Raw genomic sequence first — 17,968 nt, 5'->3', positions numbered from 1 at the left:
AATGTTCGTTGTCTCTAAATGGACATATATTTATTCACATGCGTATGAATTTTATAGCCATTGGACGTTTAATATTTGCATTCAATGCAGATACTTCTTCATGTTAGAAAATTACTCTTGTTAACTTTCATGTAGAACACTTCAACAGAAAATCACTTCCTTTGCGTCAGAGCAGGTTTGTCATAGTAGGGCGTGTCTTTTGATACTTTTGATCTTCAAAGTGTTGAACATTCCTTTGTGCTTCTTACGATTCAACAAACCCTAGGAGAATACTATACTGTCTAAGAAAGTTCCTGCAAAACAAATTTCAAACACACAATATTAAATGAAGCTCTTACATGCACTTTTTAATGCTATATCAGATCATGGAGTGTCTCTGCTATCGTTTGGAAATACAAATGCATGAAGCATGACTTGATATTGCATAAGACATAACTTTAAACCTTTTGTATTTATTTACATCTAATTAAAATAATTAAGGATGTTGATTCATCTTTGTTGGACAAGTGGCCTCAATAACTTAAGAAGGAGGGGTGAATTAAGTTTCAAAATTTTTCCACTAACAAACTTAAACCCCCTTTAAAATGATAGACTTAGAATGCAAAAAAAGACGAAGAAACAATCAATTTAACAATGTTCTTTTAAATGCGCAAGACAAAGTAAACTGCAATAAAATAACTGAGATAAGGAAAAAGAGAAATGCAAACTTGATTTATACTGGTTCGGCCACTTTCCGTGCCTACGTCTAGTCCTTAAGCAACCCACTTAAGATTTTCACTAACTTTGTAAAAAAAACTTTTTTACAATTTCTGAACACCCAAGGAATCTCTTTCCCTTGTGTTCAGGAAACTCACAATTCAAGAAACAACCAGTCTCTTGATTACAACTTACTTTCTGAGATGAACAGAAAAATTTCTCTCCTTTAAAGTGGATAATACAATTTGATGTTCCTGAATGAACTCTCAATAAATTTGTAAGTGTTTGCCCAAGAGTTGTTGAGAGAGCATTTGACAATGAAGTTCTCTTAGAATATCTCTCACTTGCTTTTCGAAGTCAGACATACATATATATAGGCTCTCGTGCCTTTTCAGAATGATTTGAAGAGTTGTGTTTTTTCAAAAAGTTTTTTCTGAAATTCTTTACTAGTAATCAATTACAGGTTTTTGGTAATCTATTACATATTTATATTTTGAAGGGTCATGACTTTTCAAATTGAATTTCAAGAGTTCCATTGCTGGTAATCGATTACACATCAATGGTAATCGATTACAACTTTTAAAATTCAAATTTCAAACCCTTTTAAGAAGCTGATTTGCAAAATTGTCTTCTGATAATCGATTACACTGTCTGTTAATCGATTACGAGAGCCTTGTCATGTTGGAAACAATGTGTTTTGAGGCAATTACCAGAGCCTTGTCATCTTGAAAACAACTTTGTTTGATTATTCTGGCATCATCAAAATCATGTATTCATACATTCACAGTCTGTAAGGCAAATGTTTTTTAACATAATGGTATCTAATATTTTTTCTATTATATTATAAATACAAATTATTCAAGAATAGAGTTACATATTTTAATTCTTTCTATATTTATGATTCATCTCGTTCTATCATGTTTCAACTTTCAATCCATTTCATTTTCTATTATCAAGCCGTTACAAGAGACTAAATCAGAGGAACAAACTAGAAAATTAAAATATACATAAAAGACCATTTTATTTTAGCTTAATTTTGTTTCTTATATATTAGGAAACATATATATTTAAATAAATGCACGAAAGTTTTTATCCTTTCTTCTAAAACCTCAAAACCCTTCCATTTCCATTATCCTCTCCGACGTCTCCGTCAGTCACATACACATACTCTTCTTCTTCTTCTGCTTCCATGGCGCTCACTGCTTCGCTCGCTCACAACTCATTTCTGAAAATCCCAACAGCCATTCATAGCGAAGCCTCTCCGTTATGTTCATCCTTCATGGGTTCTCCGCCTACACTCTCGCGCTCTTCTACTCTTCCCGGTTCGTCAATTTAGAGTATATTCGTCTTTATTTTCTTTTTTTGGAACATAGATAAATAATTTTATTAAGTAAACGAAGTCTCTTACGAATGGTTTTGCGATGTGTTTTGCAGGGAACCAGTCGCTTTCGAGGAACCAATTCGTGGTTTTTGCGAGGAAGATTTCGGGATTGGAGGAGGCCATGAATATCAGAAGGTAATCCTATAATCCACCTGTGATGGAATTAAGCTATTGTTTTTGTAGTATTTTAGTTGTTTAAATTTGAAATTTTTAGTTCATAATGTAAGGCAAGAATCTGGATTTGGAGAAATGGGAACTTGGAAGGTTCTAAGTTTTTAGTATATGTTTTGTGTTCAAGGCTTTAAATTGTTGTTGCGGTTGTTTGTGACTGATACAGTCCACAGTCACAGCCAGATACGGTTGTGGCGGCCGCCATGACGGAAATGTTATTTAAAAAAATTATGATTGACATTTTAGAGTGTTGGCTTATTAGGGTTAAGCAAGGTGATTCTTTATTACAACAGAGTAATTTTAGTCTACTATAAATGAAATTGAAAACCCTTTTGGAAGATGGACTGTTAAAATCGACTGTAGTTGTAAATGATCTAGAAAGTAACATAACATGTATAACATGAATATCTAAAAAGTAAGTTTCAAAGGAACCAAGGTGAAATTTTGAGTACTAAAAGCCATAAGCAATAAGTAGCACAAGCCAACTGAAGCCAATGCCATCCTAGATATTCATTGAATTCTTTGTTAATTTTTTAAAGAAACCTGTCATCGTATAAGCAATCTGTCAGATTCTTATCACCATGGTCTCTAAATGATGCTTCTGTTATTTCTCGTCTGTCTGCTGTGGTCACATGCTCAACACAACCAAAATATCTATGCTTTTAATTGGCTGGGCACAAAACTGGGGAAAACCTAGTTACAGAAATAATAAAATAACTTGTGTGTTGGGGAAGTTCCAAATTCCAATACCTGAATCATTCTCTGCAGGATGATTTTTTTTTATTAGATCCAATCCATGAATCAAAATCAACCCACCATTTGTCGGTTGGGTTGAGTTAATACCCATTGATAGAGAGAAAAACAGATGCAAGAGATGTTGAAACCATGTATTGACTACAGAACAGAGTCCATTTTATATAAACTTAATGCAATAAATACATAATTAAATATAGGAGATAATATTCCTACTTATATGATACAATATGCCTATAATTACAAAGATCCTAATTAAATTAAATAAGGAAACAAATGATAAAATAGAAAATAAAAATAAATCCTAACAGATAATCTAGGATACTCTAAAATAGTCTAAGATATAAAAAATATATTATAAGATATTTCTACAAAACCCATGAGTTTTGGTGGTTAGCCCAAGCTAATGAATTTCCATCTATGATATTCTGAATTTGTAGTTTATGTACTGTGCTGGATGTTGAATTGTAATTCCGTGGTGTACCATATTTTGGTAGTAAAATGTTTGATAGATATTCTTATGAGTTCTCAATTACCTAAATGTGAACAGAAGTTCTCCAGTGTACAGGTATTTGGAAATCTGAATTTGTAGTTTTTTGTTTAGATGTTGAATTGTAATTGCATGGTATGCTGTACATGGGCAATAAATTTTTCTAGAGATCCTTCTTTTATAAAATAATGAGAGATATCAGGGTTGTACATTTTTTTCCTCTGTTCTTTCTCTTTAACTGCTCGATGTCTAGTTAGTGTCCTATCATTTAGATCATGGAATATGGGGGATAGATATCAAATCAGCTATTTATCCTTTCCTCCCCTCATTTCTTCTTTGCTAAGCAATATAAAAGTGCTTTCTTCAGAAAATAAATTTTTGAACTTCTTTACTCTTGCATTTGCTTTCTAGTAACCAAATAAAGGTTTATTTTTATTTAGAAGTAGAAAAAGTAGATGCAACTTTAATATAGATTCTTACTCATTGTCTGGTCGTATGTAGAGATCGTGAACTTCAAGTTGTGACAAAGTTTAAGAAAAGGCCTCCATTAAGGTGTGGGAGAGTATCACCACGCCTCCCTGTCCCTGATCACATACCAAGGCCTCCTTATGTAGGTTCAGATATACTTCCAGAAATTGCAAGTGAGCATCAAGTTCATGATTATGAAGGTATAGCTAAAATGAGGGCTGCAGGTGAGCTTGCAGCGCGTGTCTTAAACTTTGCAGGAACTATGGTTAGGGTAAAGTTTCCTCCTTGCCTACTTCCTATGTTATTTATTTACCTGGTGTATACTTTCTCTTGCAAGATAGAAGTCATTATCCATTTTTTTTAAAATTATTTCTCTATAATTTAGCACTTCTGGACAAATTTCTTTTTATGGTACCTTGACCATGTGTTAGCGTTTGTTTTATTAATTTGGTATGAAGGGCAGTGGTTTCTTCATACACTTAGACACTGGTGCTGATTATCATGACTACTTTTTTCTCTTTCTGCTAGAATCAATAACCAATTAACCATGGCTTTTGGTTAATAGTGATAGTAGTTGGCCAGTTAGTGGGAAAGACCAGTGGGTGAATTTGGTGGCATATGTTTAGCTTCCCTTGGTGGTGGGTCATGATGGAAAATGGTAATTAGCAGGTTATAGGTGGGGTAGGTGATGGAAATTTGGATAGTGGTTACAGCAGAATGACTGCTATTACGGCATATTTGACCTGTTTCAGGCAAGTGAATCATTTACAATAAAATGAGTTTTCAAAGATCTCTTCAAGGGCTATTTTGTAAACCGGTTGCTTCCTGCAAACTACTAAGTGTGCCACCCACATTATGTTTTATTTTTATTTTGACGGTAGAGGAAGGAGTTTTGAAACTTGAGATAACATCTATTTATCTCTACCCCAAGCCATATATATACTATACAGTATAAGCCATCATGTCAAACTGTTGACAGTTGGAAACATTCATCTGCAATCAATTTTTTTATTAATTTGAAAGGTGTGTGAAGTTCATAGCTTTGACCAAGCTTGTTCATCTTTCACTTGTCTTTGTTGGTTAGCTTCTTGGTTGAATTAGATTAATTAGTGGAAGTAGAAATTTGAGATGCATAGTCTACGCATTATGTAATATGCTGGTGATATAGAGTTTAGGTGGATAGAAGGAATATAACAATAATTTAATAGACTTTTAGCAATATGATATTTAGATTGATAGATATAATACAATTCTTAACCTAATGGTCCTATTTTTATACTAATAATTAGATCGAATCGAACACTAGCACTTAAAGAGGTTGAGAGAATTTGATAGAGAAGAAGAGATTGAGATTGAAGAAGAGAGATATTATTCAACCCAACTAATAACTGATTACAGATTGAAATATATAGCAGTTACAGTTGTTTAACTGCTAACTAACCAGAGTTAGTTAGTGACAGCTGCCTACTTACAACGATAAACTAACTACTGACTACAGTAGTCAGACTAAGAACTAACAGCTAGGAAGTAAAAATCTACTTCGAGTAATGTATACTCCTTATACCCCTCTGCAAGCTCATGAGGGGTTGGAAGAATGTCTTTCAACCACTTTGAGCTTGGGCCTGAAAGAAGTAAAAGAAGCTGGAGACAATGCTTTGGTCAGGATGTCAGCTAGCTGATCCACTGCAGAGATCCAACTTTTTCTCTGACAAAGAAGAGATCCAACTCCATGTGCTTTATTCTTGAGTGAAGGATAGGATTGTGAGCTAGAGAGACAGTGCTGGTATTATCACAGAGAATAACAAGAGTGGTGTAGGGAACTTGGAGTTCAGAAAGAAGAGACTGTATCCAAGTCACCTATGCTGCAATGAGAGCCATGCTCCTGTATTTTGCCTCAGTGTTGGATCTGGCCACGACAGATTGCTTCTTGGATCTCCAAGAGATTAGATTAGGTCAAGAAAGACAGCTGCTCCAGAAGTGGGCCTCTCCAGAAGTGGACCTCCTATCATTAGGATCAGAGGCCCAATCTGCATCACAGTAGGCATGAAGAGGAAAAGGTTGTCTAAGGGAAGCAGCTTGAAAGTGAAGTCCCCAAGAAACAGTACCCTTAAGATACCTTAGAATTTTCTTCACAGCTAGCCAGTGTTGGTCAGAAGGTTTGGACATGAACTAGCATACTTTATTGACTGAGAAGCTAATCTCTGGTCGTGTAGTTTGGTGAGAACTTTTTCTCTGACAAAGAAGAGATCCAACTCCATGTGCTTTGTTCTTGAGTGATGGATAGGATTGTGAGCTAGAGAGACAGTGCTGGTATTATCACAGAGAATAACAATAACAGGAGTGGTGTAGGGAACTTGGAGTTCAGAAAGAAGAGACTGAATCCAAGTCACCTTTGCTGCAATGAGAGCCATGCTCCTATATTCTGTCTCAGTGCTGGATCTGGGCACAACAAATTGCTTCTTGGACCACCAAGTATAGGAGTATTCAACTCCATTGTACAGTTTTATTTTTCTTACTGTTAACTAACCCTTTAGGTTTGTTATTAGTTAGTTACTTTACCACTCAGCAGCTGTTGTTAGTTAGGACAGTTAGACAGTTGGTCTTAACTATATATTCTTGCAAACTATATTATTGAATCATTAGGTTTTACAATTCAATAACAGAAACTCTTAACAGAGTTTTCCCAAACCTCAACTCTCTCTCTCTCTCTCGTATTTGTTTATGGTATACAGAGCAAGGTTCGATCCTTAGCTTTTGTTCATGGCTTCCGCGACCAACAATGGCACTTTTCTGCCTCCTCCCACACCGCCGATTGCAACTGGATCTTCTTCAACTCTGACGGCGTTTTCGCACACTGTTACTGCAAAATTGATTGATTCGAACTATCTTTTGTGGCGATCTCAGGTTCAGCCCGTGATTAAGGGCCATGGTCTTCTTAATTACATTCTTTCACTGCAAATTCCTTAGAAATTTGCTTCTGTTCATGATCGGGATCATAACATTGTTACACCCGAGTATCAGTTTTGGGAGCAACAGGATCAATTGATCCTCTCTTGGCTTCAATCCACTATCTCCGAGTCTGTTCTCCCTTGTCTGATTCCTTGTTTCACATCGTTGCACCTTTGGGATAAGCTCCATGAGCACTTTCTCTCCATCGCTCATGTCAAGAATAAGCAAATCCGAGGTGAACTTTGTTCCATTCCCCTTGATAATCGTTCGATTACGACATATTTGCTTCATATTCAGACGCTGCTTGATTCTTTGCTTTCGATTAGGGATTTTGTGTCAATGAACAAGCACATTGACATCATACTCGATGGCTTGCCCGACGAATATGAGACGATTGTCATTGTTCTTGGCTCTAAAACTGAGTCTTTGTCTCTTGATGAATTCACTTTTGTTAGGAAGTCCCACATCGCCTGCCTCAATTCTTGTGGTGCAGTTTATATATTTGTTGGGTAACTTCACTTAGTGCCAATTGGTTTTAAGTTGAAATCTAACATGATATCAGAGCCTATAGCCCATCTTAGTTCTTGCCTATTCTTGTAGGCTTGCTTGTATTGGCAGGCATTTGTGGAGGGGGGGGTTAGGAAGTCCCACATCACCTGCCTCAATTCTTGGGATACAGCTTATATATCTGTTGGACAACTTCACTTAGTGCCAATTAGTTTTAAGTTGAAATCTAACAACTTTGATGTTGCTTGCCCAAGAATCTAGCCTTGAAAAGTCTCGCAAAAAGAACCTAGGTACTGTGAATATGGCTAAAGGTACCTCCTCAATTTCTGAGACGCAAGATTCTGAAGCACATGTGCACCTTACACAAGCTTCTTCTGGTTCTGGTTATAATAACGGGTATAATAGTAATCAAGGCCGAGGTGGTGGTCAGAATTTCTCTCGAGGTGGCCAAGGTGGTGGCCGTGGCCATGGCGTGGCCGCTTTGCTGATGTTCAGTGCCAAATCTGCCACAAATATGGGCATGAAGCATCTTATTGTTATCATCATCATGATGATAACTGTGTTCCTTCTCAGCCTAAGTCTAATAATTCTCAGAATCAACACACCAATTCAAACCAGCTCACACAAAATCCCACTCCAAACAACATTTCTAAGCCTACCAACCAAACATCTACACCCTATCCTCCATCAAACTAACCTTACCCTTACTATCCATACTTTCCTTATATGCCACCGTTCTACTATCCTCCACCAAATCAAACCCAGCCAAACACTACCAACTCCAATTCTGTCCCTCAGGCCAACGTGGCCAGTGTTGCCTCTACTTATTCTAATAGCTGGTACCCTGATTCAGGGGCTTCTCACCATGTTACTAATGTCTCACAAAATATTCAGCAAGTGACTCCTTTTGAGGACCCGATCAAATCACTATTGGAAATGGTCAAGGTCTTAACATCAATTCCTCAAGTCTTGCTTCCTTTTCCTCGCCTTTTAATTCTTTTGTCTCCTTTCATCTTAAAAATCTGTTATTTGTCGCTTCAATTACTAAAAACTTATTAAGTTTCAGTCAATTTTGTAAGGACAAGTCAGTGTTTTTTGAATTTCATCCTTCTTATTGTGTTGTCAAATCACAGGCTTCTAAAGAGGTTCTCCTTAAAGGTAAGGTGGGACAAGATGGTCTATATCATTTTCCCAACCTTCTGCAGCCTTCAAGGAAGTCTGCTCCAGCCACTGTTTCTACCCCTGTGAATCCCACCAATTTGAGTTCTGTTTCTGTTGTAAATATAGCTTCTACTAGTGATGATTCCTATTCTATTTGGCACTCTAGACTAGGTCATCCTAGTTCTGAAATTCTAAAACATGTACTCAAATTGTGTAATATCTCTCCTATCAATAAAACAGATCTTGATTTTTGTTCCTACTGTTGTATTGGCAAGTCTCACAAATTACCTTCCTCTCCTTCTAATTCTGTTTACTCTAATCCTTTTGAATTGGTGCTTACTGATTTGTGGGGACCAGCATCCTATGTTTCTGATCAAGGTTTCAAGTATTATGTTACTTTTGCAGATGCTCACACTAGGTTCTCATGGCTGTATCTGTTGAAAGCCAAATTTGAGATATTAACTATCTTCAAACAGTTTCAAACTATGGTGCAAACTCAATTCAACTTCCCTATTAAACCTATTCAATCTGATTGGGGAGGGAAATATCGCCCCTTTACTAAATATCTTGCTAATTTAGGCATTGTACATTGCTTAATTTGCACACATACCCATCATCAAAATTGGGTGGTTGAGAGAAAGCAGAAACATATTATTGGAATGACACTTACTATGTTGTCTCAAGCATCTTAGCCTCTAACCTTTTGGGACTATGCAGTTGTTTCCAGTGTTTACTTAATTTATAGGTTGCCTTCTACTGCTATACAAGGGAGATTCCTTATCAGAGGCTGTTTAAGAAGCTGCTAGATTATAAGTTCCTAAAAGTCTTTGGGTGTTCTTGCTTCCCACTATTAAGGCCCTAAGGTGTCTTCTTGGGATATTCAATGTTCCACAAAGGTTATAGATGTCTTGCAGCTGATGATAAAATCTACATTTCCAAGGATGTTATCTTCAATGTGTATAAGTTTCCCTATAGTCATTTATTTCCTAGTGACACTACCTCCCCTCCCATCCCATCTACACTCACCAATCCTTTAGCTGTTCTAAATACCAACCCACCTACTATTTCTGAGCATACCATTGTTGCTCCTTCTGTTTCTTCTTACCCAGCCACTAATCCTATTGCCTCACCACAAGCCTCACCTCAATCTTTTCCTACAGAGGTTGCTGTTTTTGATTCCACTATTCAGTCTGGCAGCATCAACACCTAATTCTGTTTCTGAACCAGCTTCACCTATCTTACCTAATTCCCCTTCCATTGCATCATCTACCACCTCTTCAGTTAACTCTTCTAGTTCTGAAGTATTCTCACCTATTCCATTAGTCAGAGAAGATAACAGTCATCCTTTGACTACTAGAGGGCTGGAATTGTCAAGCTTAGACTTCAACCCACTTTGCTTCTCACACATGCTGAACCAAAGTCAGCCAGGCCAGCCCTCTCCAACCCCACTTGGCATGCAGCTATGCAAGCTGAATATGATGCTCTTATCAAGAATGGCACTTGGACCCGTGTTGATCTGCCTTCTTCTAGAACTCCCATTGGCTGTAAATGGATTTTTAGGGTTAAGGAAAATCCTGATGGGTCTGCCAATAAGTATAAGGCTAGACTTGTGGCCAAAGGTTTCCATCAAAGGTCGGGGTATGACTACAATGAAACCATTTCCCCAGTTATTAAACCTGTAACTGTTCGGATTCTCCTTACTCTTGCTGTGACAAATCACATGAAGCTATAGCAATTAGATGTCAACAACGCCTTTCTAAATGGCATCCTTGAGGAGGAAGTCTATATGACTCAACCTGTTGGTTTTGAGCACTTTAACAAGGACCTAGTTTGCAATCTCAACAAGGCAATCTATGGTCTAAAGTAAGCCCCAAGGGCATGGTTTGAAAAGCTCAAGAGCACTCTTCTCTCCTACAATTTTCAATCTAGCAAATGTGATCCCTCACTCTTTGTCTACAAGGATTCTTCTACTATGGTTTACATGCTGGTGTATTAGATGACATTATTGTCACTGGCAGCAATCCCATTTTCATCAAATCTTTGATCTCAAAGCTGAATTTGGAGTTTTCTCTCAAGGATTTGGGTGATCTTGATTATTTTCTGGGCATAGAGGTCAAGAGGCAATCCAATGCCTCTCTTTTACTTACTCAATCCAAATACCTTAGGACTTGTTAACTAAGACCAAAATGGATGTAGCTAATCATATATCTTCTCCCATGGTTAGTGGCTGCAAGTTATCTAAGACAGGTTCTAAAGATTTTTCTGACTCTACTCTCTACAGGTCAGTAGTTAGTGCACTGCAGTATGCAACAATTACTAGGCCAGAAATAAGCTTTTCTGTCAACAAAGTTTACTAGTTTATGAGTGCTCCTGCAGATCAGCATTGGCAAGTTGTAAAGAGAATTTTGAGGTATCTTAGAGGCACCATCAACTTTGGTTTGTTTCTACAACCTAATTTCTCCAACTCCCACTATTCTGTTCATGCCTATTGTGATGCTGACTAGGCATCAGATCCAGACGACAGAAGGTCTACATCTGGGGTTGCTATTTTCTTTGGCCCTAATTTGGTGTCTTAGTGGTCCAAGAAATAGTCTGTTGTGGCTAGATCCAGCACAGAAGCTGAATATAGGAGTCTTGCTTTGGCTACAGCTGAAGTGACTTGGATCAAGTCCTTGCTTGCTGATCTCAAAGTGCCTCATGCTCCTCCTGTCATTCATTGCGACAACCAAAGTACTGTGGCACTTGCTCACAATCCAATCATGCATTCCCGAACAAACACATTGAGTTGGATCTGTTTTTTGTTAGAGAGAAGGTTATTGGAAAGCATATTCAGGTTGTACATGTTCCAGTAGTGGATCAAAGAGCTGATATTCTCCCCAAAGCCTGTTCACCCTCTACTTTCATTGTGCATAGGTCCAAGCTCAGAGTGGTTGACAAGCCTTTGACCAACCCCTCGTGAGCTTGTGGGGGGGGTATAGTTGTATTCAACTCCATTGTACAGTTTTATTTTTCTTACTATTAACTAACCCTTTAGGTTAGTTATTAGTTAGTTACTTTACCACTCAACAGCTGTCATGACAGGTGTTGTTAGTTAGGACAGTTAGACAGTTAGTCTAACTGTATATTGTAAACTGTATTGAATCGTTGGGTTTTACAATTCAATAACAGAAACTTTTAATAGAGTTTTCCAAACCTCAAATCTCTCTTCCTCAACCGTAGGATTAGGCTCATCCATTTTAGTCTTGGCCAAGAGATCACTGATATACTTGGACTGGGTTAGAATGAGTGACCCATCCCTTTGTCTTTGAACTTCAATCCCCAGAAAATAGTCCAAGTCACCAAGATCCTTAAGAGAAAATACAAAATTAAGCAGACGTACAAGAGAATTAATCAACTTGGTGTTGTTTCCAGTGATGATTATATCATCTACATAGACAAGAATATATACAACAACAGCATTTTCAGAAAACACCAATAGTGAAGGATCAGATTTGCTGGAAACACTTAAAACTGAGAAGGGTAGTTTTGAGTTTGTCAAACCAGGCTCTAGTGGCCTGTTTTAGACCATAGATGGCCTTGTGTAACTTGCAAAACTTGCTGCTTGTTAGAAAACACAAAACCAGGTGCTGTGACATGTATACTTCCTCTTCATGAGTGCTATTAAGGAAGGCATTGTTAACATAGTTGTTGAAGAGGCCACTTCTGAGAGATAGCGAGAGAGATGATAACTCTAACAGTCACAAGCTTGATTACAAGAGAAAAAGTTTCCTTGTAATAAAAAACCCCAACTGCTGATGAAAACCCTTAGCAACAAGTCAGGCCTTGTACTTGTTGACTGAGCCATCAGGATTTTCCTTCACCCTAAACACCCACTTACATCCAATGGCTATCCAGAGTCCAAGTTCCATTTCTGACTAATGCTTCATGTTCAGCATTCATAGCTGAAAGCCAAGAAGGGTCAGTCAAGGCAGCTTTGGTAATGGTAGACTTTGGTTCAAGATGAGCAAGAAGAAGAGTAGGATTGATTCTGGGCTTAATGATACCAGACTTAGCACGAGTGCACATAGGGTTGACATTTGGAGGTCTGTCCAATGAAGAATCAGTATTGAGAGAAACTAGGCTGGTATTTGGGTGCTGATCAGTGATGAGATTCTGAACAGTATGGGTGGGATTTGGGTTCTAAACAGTATTTGTGGGATTTGGGTTCTAAACAGTATTTGTGGGATTTGGGTTCTGTATAGGGTTGGTGGGTGGGATAAATAAATTTTCAGGGCTAATAAATGGAGAAGCAGTTTGTGGGAAAGGTAGAGGAGGGGAAAGAGAGGGTGATGAAACAGTGTTACTAGGTACATGGGTGTTGGAATTGGTCTGAGAACTGGATAAAACAATATGAGTGGAAGGAGGTTCAGGTAAGTCAGAGGTAATTTGAAAGGAACAGCAGAAAAAAAATAACACAGCAACAGAGAATTAAAGAGATCAACAACAGAAAATTGTATGTAAGTGTGGTGTATAGTATTATTCACGATTTGATGTTAACACCCTGCTTGAATAGCGAGAGTGCCCCAGAGCTAATGCTCCTTTTCTGTTTCTATTTCTCAGATGTATTTTTCAAAAGTACCCCCCCTGCAACATGCTCTCTCTCTAATACCTCATAACCGCATCACATGGGTCCCTTGTCCACCTCACCAACTAATTTTCCCTTTCTACCCTTGACCCCACTTTTGTTTCTTCTAGTATATACTTTTCACTGAGTAGCAGGCCTATATTTTCCCACTAATTCAGGCCCATTAGACAGCACCCTATCACTGCCCTCCCCATCAGCTACAGCCTTGTCCTCAAGGCTGAAAAAGGGAAATTGACTTCTCAGCACATCTTCATTTACCCATGTAGTATCCTCTTCGGCTCGACCCTTCCATTTGACTAAAAATTGCCTTGTCACATCATCCCCTTCACGAATATCTCTAGTGGCCAAAATAGCTTCAGGCTCCTCCACATCCGCATCCTCAACTCCTAATTCAGCAGGGAGTTCTGTTTCCACCGTATAACTACCAACAACCTTTTTTAATTGAGAAACATGGAAAACAGAGTGAATTCTTGAAGATTCGGGCAACTTTATCCTATAAGACACTGCACCAACTCTCTCCAATGTGGGATAAGGGCCAAAATACCTCGGTGCTAACTTTTGGTTTATCCTTCTAACTACAGTTTGCTGCCGATGGGGTCTCAACTTCAAAATGACCCATTCTCCCACCTCGAAGGTCAAATCCCTCCTCTTTCTATCTGCATATTTCTTCATCTGCTGCTGAGCCCTAAGCAAGTGATGCTTAAGTTGCCTCAAAGCTTCATCTCGGTCTACTAACTCGGCAGCCACAACTTCAACCCTTGTTTCTCCTTGTGTAAAATGAATTATGGTGGGAGGTTTTCTACCGTAAACTACCTCAAAAGGTGTAGTTCCAATAGATACATGGTAGGAAGTATTATACCATAATTCAGCCCAAGACACCCAATACGACCAGTTTTTGGGCTGCTCCGATGCAAAACAACGCAAATAAGCCTCAAGACATCTATTCACCACTTCGGTTTGACCATCCATTTCCGGGTGAAAAGAGGAACTCATCTTCAAAGTTGTTCCTTGTAGCCGAAATAGCTCCTTCCAAAACAAACTAAAATAGAGGATCTAGGTCACTAACAATGGATTGTGGCACTCCATGTAACCAGACAATCTCTTTGGTAAACACCTCGGCTATTTTCTTGGCTGTATAAGGGTGCTTGAGGGGTATGAAGTGTCCATACTTTGATAATCTGTCCACAACAACAAAAAGTGCTTCAAACCCCTTACATTTAGGAAGACCGGTGATGAAATCTAGGGAGATGTCTTCCCAAATTTGGTTCGGAATTGGCAATGGTTGCAACAGTCCCGCGGGGGACATCGCAACATATTTTTGCCGCTGACAAGTGTCACAGCTTCGCACAAAGTCTTGTATAGATCTCTTCATCCCAACCCAATACAAGTTCCCCGCTATTCTGCGATAAGTTCTGAGAAATCCCGAGTGCCCCCCTGTTGGAGATGAGTGAAACTCTTGCAATAACAGGAATATACACTGAGTTTGCAGCCAACACCAACCTGTTATGGTAAAACAAGTTCCCTTTTTGCAAACTAAATTCCGGATGAACATTCGGGTCTTGTGACAACTCTTCAATGATTCTTTTTAATTCTTCATTTTCTCTTACTTCCTTTTGAACCTCTGCTAGCTGCAACCAAATCGGAAAAGTGGTAAGGCTCCTCAATTCACTATCTCAATGCAGCCTTGATAAGGAATCAGCTGCTTTATTCTCCAAACCGGGCTTATACACTACCTCAAATTGGTAGCCTAACAACTTGGCTAGTCAATTTTGTTGATCAGCTGTAGTAATTCTCTGTTGCAGCAAATATTTAAGGCTCTTTTGATCTGAATAAACAACAAACTTCCTTCCCAGCAGATACGGTCTCCAATGTTGCACCGATAACACTAAGGCCATCAACTCTTTCTCATATGCTGACTTCGCTAAACTTTCTTCAGATAAGGCCTTGCTGAAATAAGCAATCGGTCTTTTCTTCTGAACCAAAACAGCCCCAACTCCTCTTCCCGAAGCATCACACTCAATCTCAAAAGGTTGAGTAAAATCCGGTAGAGCCAAAACCGGAGAAGTTGTCATCACCCTTTTTAGTTCCTCAAAGGCTTGCAAAGCTTTCGGCCCCCACTTAAATCCTTCTTTTTTTGTGAGTTCGGTCAAAGGCTTGGCTATTTTTCCATAGTCCTTGACAAACTTTCTATAGTATCCTGTCAACCCCAAAAAACCCTTAACTCCCTTCACACTTTGAGGAATTGGCCAATCTACCACACTCTTTACCTTAGCCGGATCTACCGCTACACCCTTCTCTGAAATAATATGGCCAAGATATTCCACTTGAGTATCACCTAAAACACATTTCTTCTTATTGGCTACAAATCTCTTTTCTTGTAACACCTCTAAGATTTGCCTTAAATGCTGCATATGTTCACCCCACTCTCTACTATATACCAATATATCATCAAAAAATACTAGAACAAACCTTCTCAAAAAGGGCTTGAAGATTTGGTTCATAGTTGCTTGGAATGTTGCCGGGGCATTTGTCAAACCAAATGGCATGACTAAAAATTCATAATGCCCTTCATGTGTCCGGAAAGCGATCTTGTGCACATCCTCCTCCTTTACCCTTATTTGATGATAGCTCGATTTCAAATCGATCTTTGAGAAGTATTTGGCACCATGGAGCTCATTCAACAACTCCTCTACCACCGGAATAGGAAATTTATCCGGTATGGTTATTTTATTAAGTTCCCGATAGTCCACACACATCCTCCACGCACCGTCTTTCTTCTTAACTAATATGACAGGGCTAGAGAAAGGACTTGAGCTGCACCTAATAATGCCCTCCTCCAACATAGAGTTCACCTGATTCTCTATCTCGCTTTTGTGATGAAAATGGTATCTATACGGTCTCACATTGACCGGAGAAGCCCCTTGATGCAACTCTATGGAATGAACATTGTCCCTCTTTGGTGTTAATCCTTCTGGTTCTTTAAAAACTTCCTTATAATCAGCTAGCATGTGGTTTAAATCCTACTGTTCCTGCACCTTCAATTCACCACGAGGAGTCATATCAGATTCTATTTCACCCGCTTCCAACAAACTATGCATGGAAGAGTTTGAAGATTCAGACAAGGCTTTAATGCCTTGCAGTTCCACCATTTTCCCTTGCCAAGGGAAACTCAAAATCATGCCCTTCCAATCAAAGGTGACTTTGCCAAATCGTCTCATCCACGCTGCTCCCAAGATCACATCAAGATCTCCCAATTCCAACACAAAGGCATCTATTCGGGTCAAGAAATCACCCAATTCTAACTCCACATTTCTGCACTTTCCCATGGTCTTTACTCGGTGACCATCGCCCAATTTCACTCCTACTGCCGTTGTTGATTCAACTATTAATCCCAACGCCGTGGCCACCTTTGGGTCGATAAAACAGTGACTTGCCCCACTGTCCACCGATACTTGAATTTGGACCTCACCCACCTTCCCTTTAAGTTTCATAGTAGCTGGTTGACCCCTGGTGCTCATCATCTCTTTAGTTTCAAATAACCCCAAAGCATTACATTCAATAACTTCCTCATCCTCATCTTCTAACACTTCTACGGCAATCACTTCCCCTTCTTCATTAACCATTTCATCATCTCCTAGGATAAGCAATCGAAGCTGCCTCTCCTTACACTGATACAAAGGATGGAATTTCTCTCCGCAACGAAAACATAAGCCCTTGCTCTTCTGATCCATCTATTCAGAATAGGGCAAATGCTGAACCCCTCTGCTGCGGGGTCCTCCTTCACGATCCGAGTTGGCATGGTGGTAAAAGCTCGAACCTCCCATGGAGTTCTGAGAGTTCGAATTGCCTCCTAGGTGAGAGTTACTCCCAGACTGGACAAATTTTTGTGGAGAAACAGGCCCCGTAACACTGCTGCTGCGATTTGGGCTTGGGTTGTAAGTTGACCCGAATCCACTCCTTTGACCCGACTTAAAACCCGATCCCGTTCTCCCCCTTTCATACAAATGATACGATGCATCTCTTTCCTTTGTCCATCTTCTTCCAAAATCACTCAGCCTCTGCGAACGAAAACCCCTTATCTCCACCTCAATATCCTGCGCCATTTTCATGGCTTGAAGTCGGTTTTGAGGATTTAGGGTTCTGACCCTTACCCGAATTTCTGGTTTGAGACCTCCAACAAAATATCCCAAATATTGTTCCTCTGGCAAACAATTCACTTGAGAAGAGAGGAATTCGAATTCAGATATGTACTCTTCCACGTCTCCCTCCTGGTGCAAGTCTTTCAACTCTTCAAAAGGATTATCACACCTTCGGCCTCCGTAACGATCAACTATCATCTTCTTCAATTTATCCCATGTCAGATTATCCTCTGTTTCTTTCAATAAGTTGAACCAATGGATGGTAGCTCCTTCCATACATATCTTTGCCAAATGGATCTTCACATCCTCCGAAGAGCCATGTATCTCAAAGTAGGTCTCAGCTCTTGTGATCCATCCAACCGGGTCACCACCATCAAAAGACGGAAGTTCCACCTTCTTGACAGCCATTCTGAATTCAGAGTTCTCATCCGCTGACGCCAATGAAATCGATGGGTTTCGCATTCGAGCAAATTCCTCCATCATCACCTTTTGGAACTCCTCCATCCTCAGTCGGAACGATTCCTCCAGCATTAACATCCGTCCCTCCAAAGCGTCAACCCTCTCGTTCATTCTCGTAGTCATGGACTAGAACCACGCTAGCTCCTCCTCGTCAATATAATCTGGCAGGT

At 39.2% G+C, this 17,968-nt stretch overlaps 1 protein-coding gene across 1 annotated transcript in view; it reads left to right on the top strand.

The window, feature by feature from the left end:
* Positions 1-1,772: 1,772 nt before the first annotated feature.
* Positions 1,773-17,968, top strand: part of LOC100776460 (methionine aminopeptidase 1B, chloroplastic) — a 38,328-nt gene continuing 22,132 nt past the window's right edge. Inside the window, exons 1-3 of the mRNA XM_003516802.4 lie at positions 1,773-2,018; positions 2,131-2,212; positions 3,993-4,230. Of these exons, the coding sequence (XP_003516850.1) occupies positions 1,886-2,018; positions 2,131-2,212; positions 3,993-4,230 (453 nt within the window). The 5' untranslated portion in view covers positions 1,773-1,885. The remainder of the gene's footprint in view (positions 2,019-2,130; positions 2,213-3,992; positions 4,231-17,968) is intronic.

The sequence above is a fragment of the Glycine max genome, chromosome 1, assembly GCF_000004515.6.
Source record: "Glycine max cultivar Williams 82 chromosome 1, Glycine_max_v4.0, whole genome shotgun sequence".
NCBI classification, from domain to species: Eukaryota; Viridiplantae; Streptophyta; class Magnoliopsida; order Fabales; family Fabaceae; genus Glycine; species Glycine max.
The sequence above is the reverse complement of the archived record's forward strand: the minus strand, read 5'-3'. Positions and strand labels throughout refer to the sequence as shown.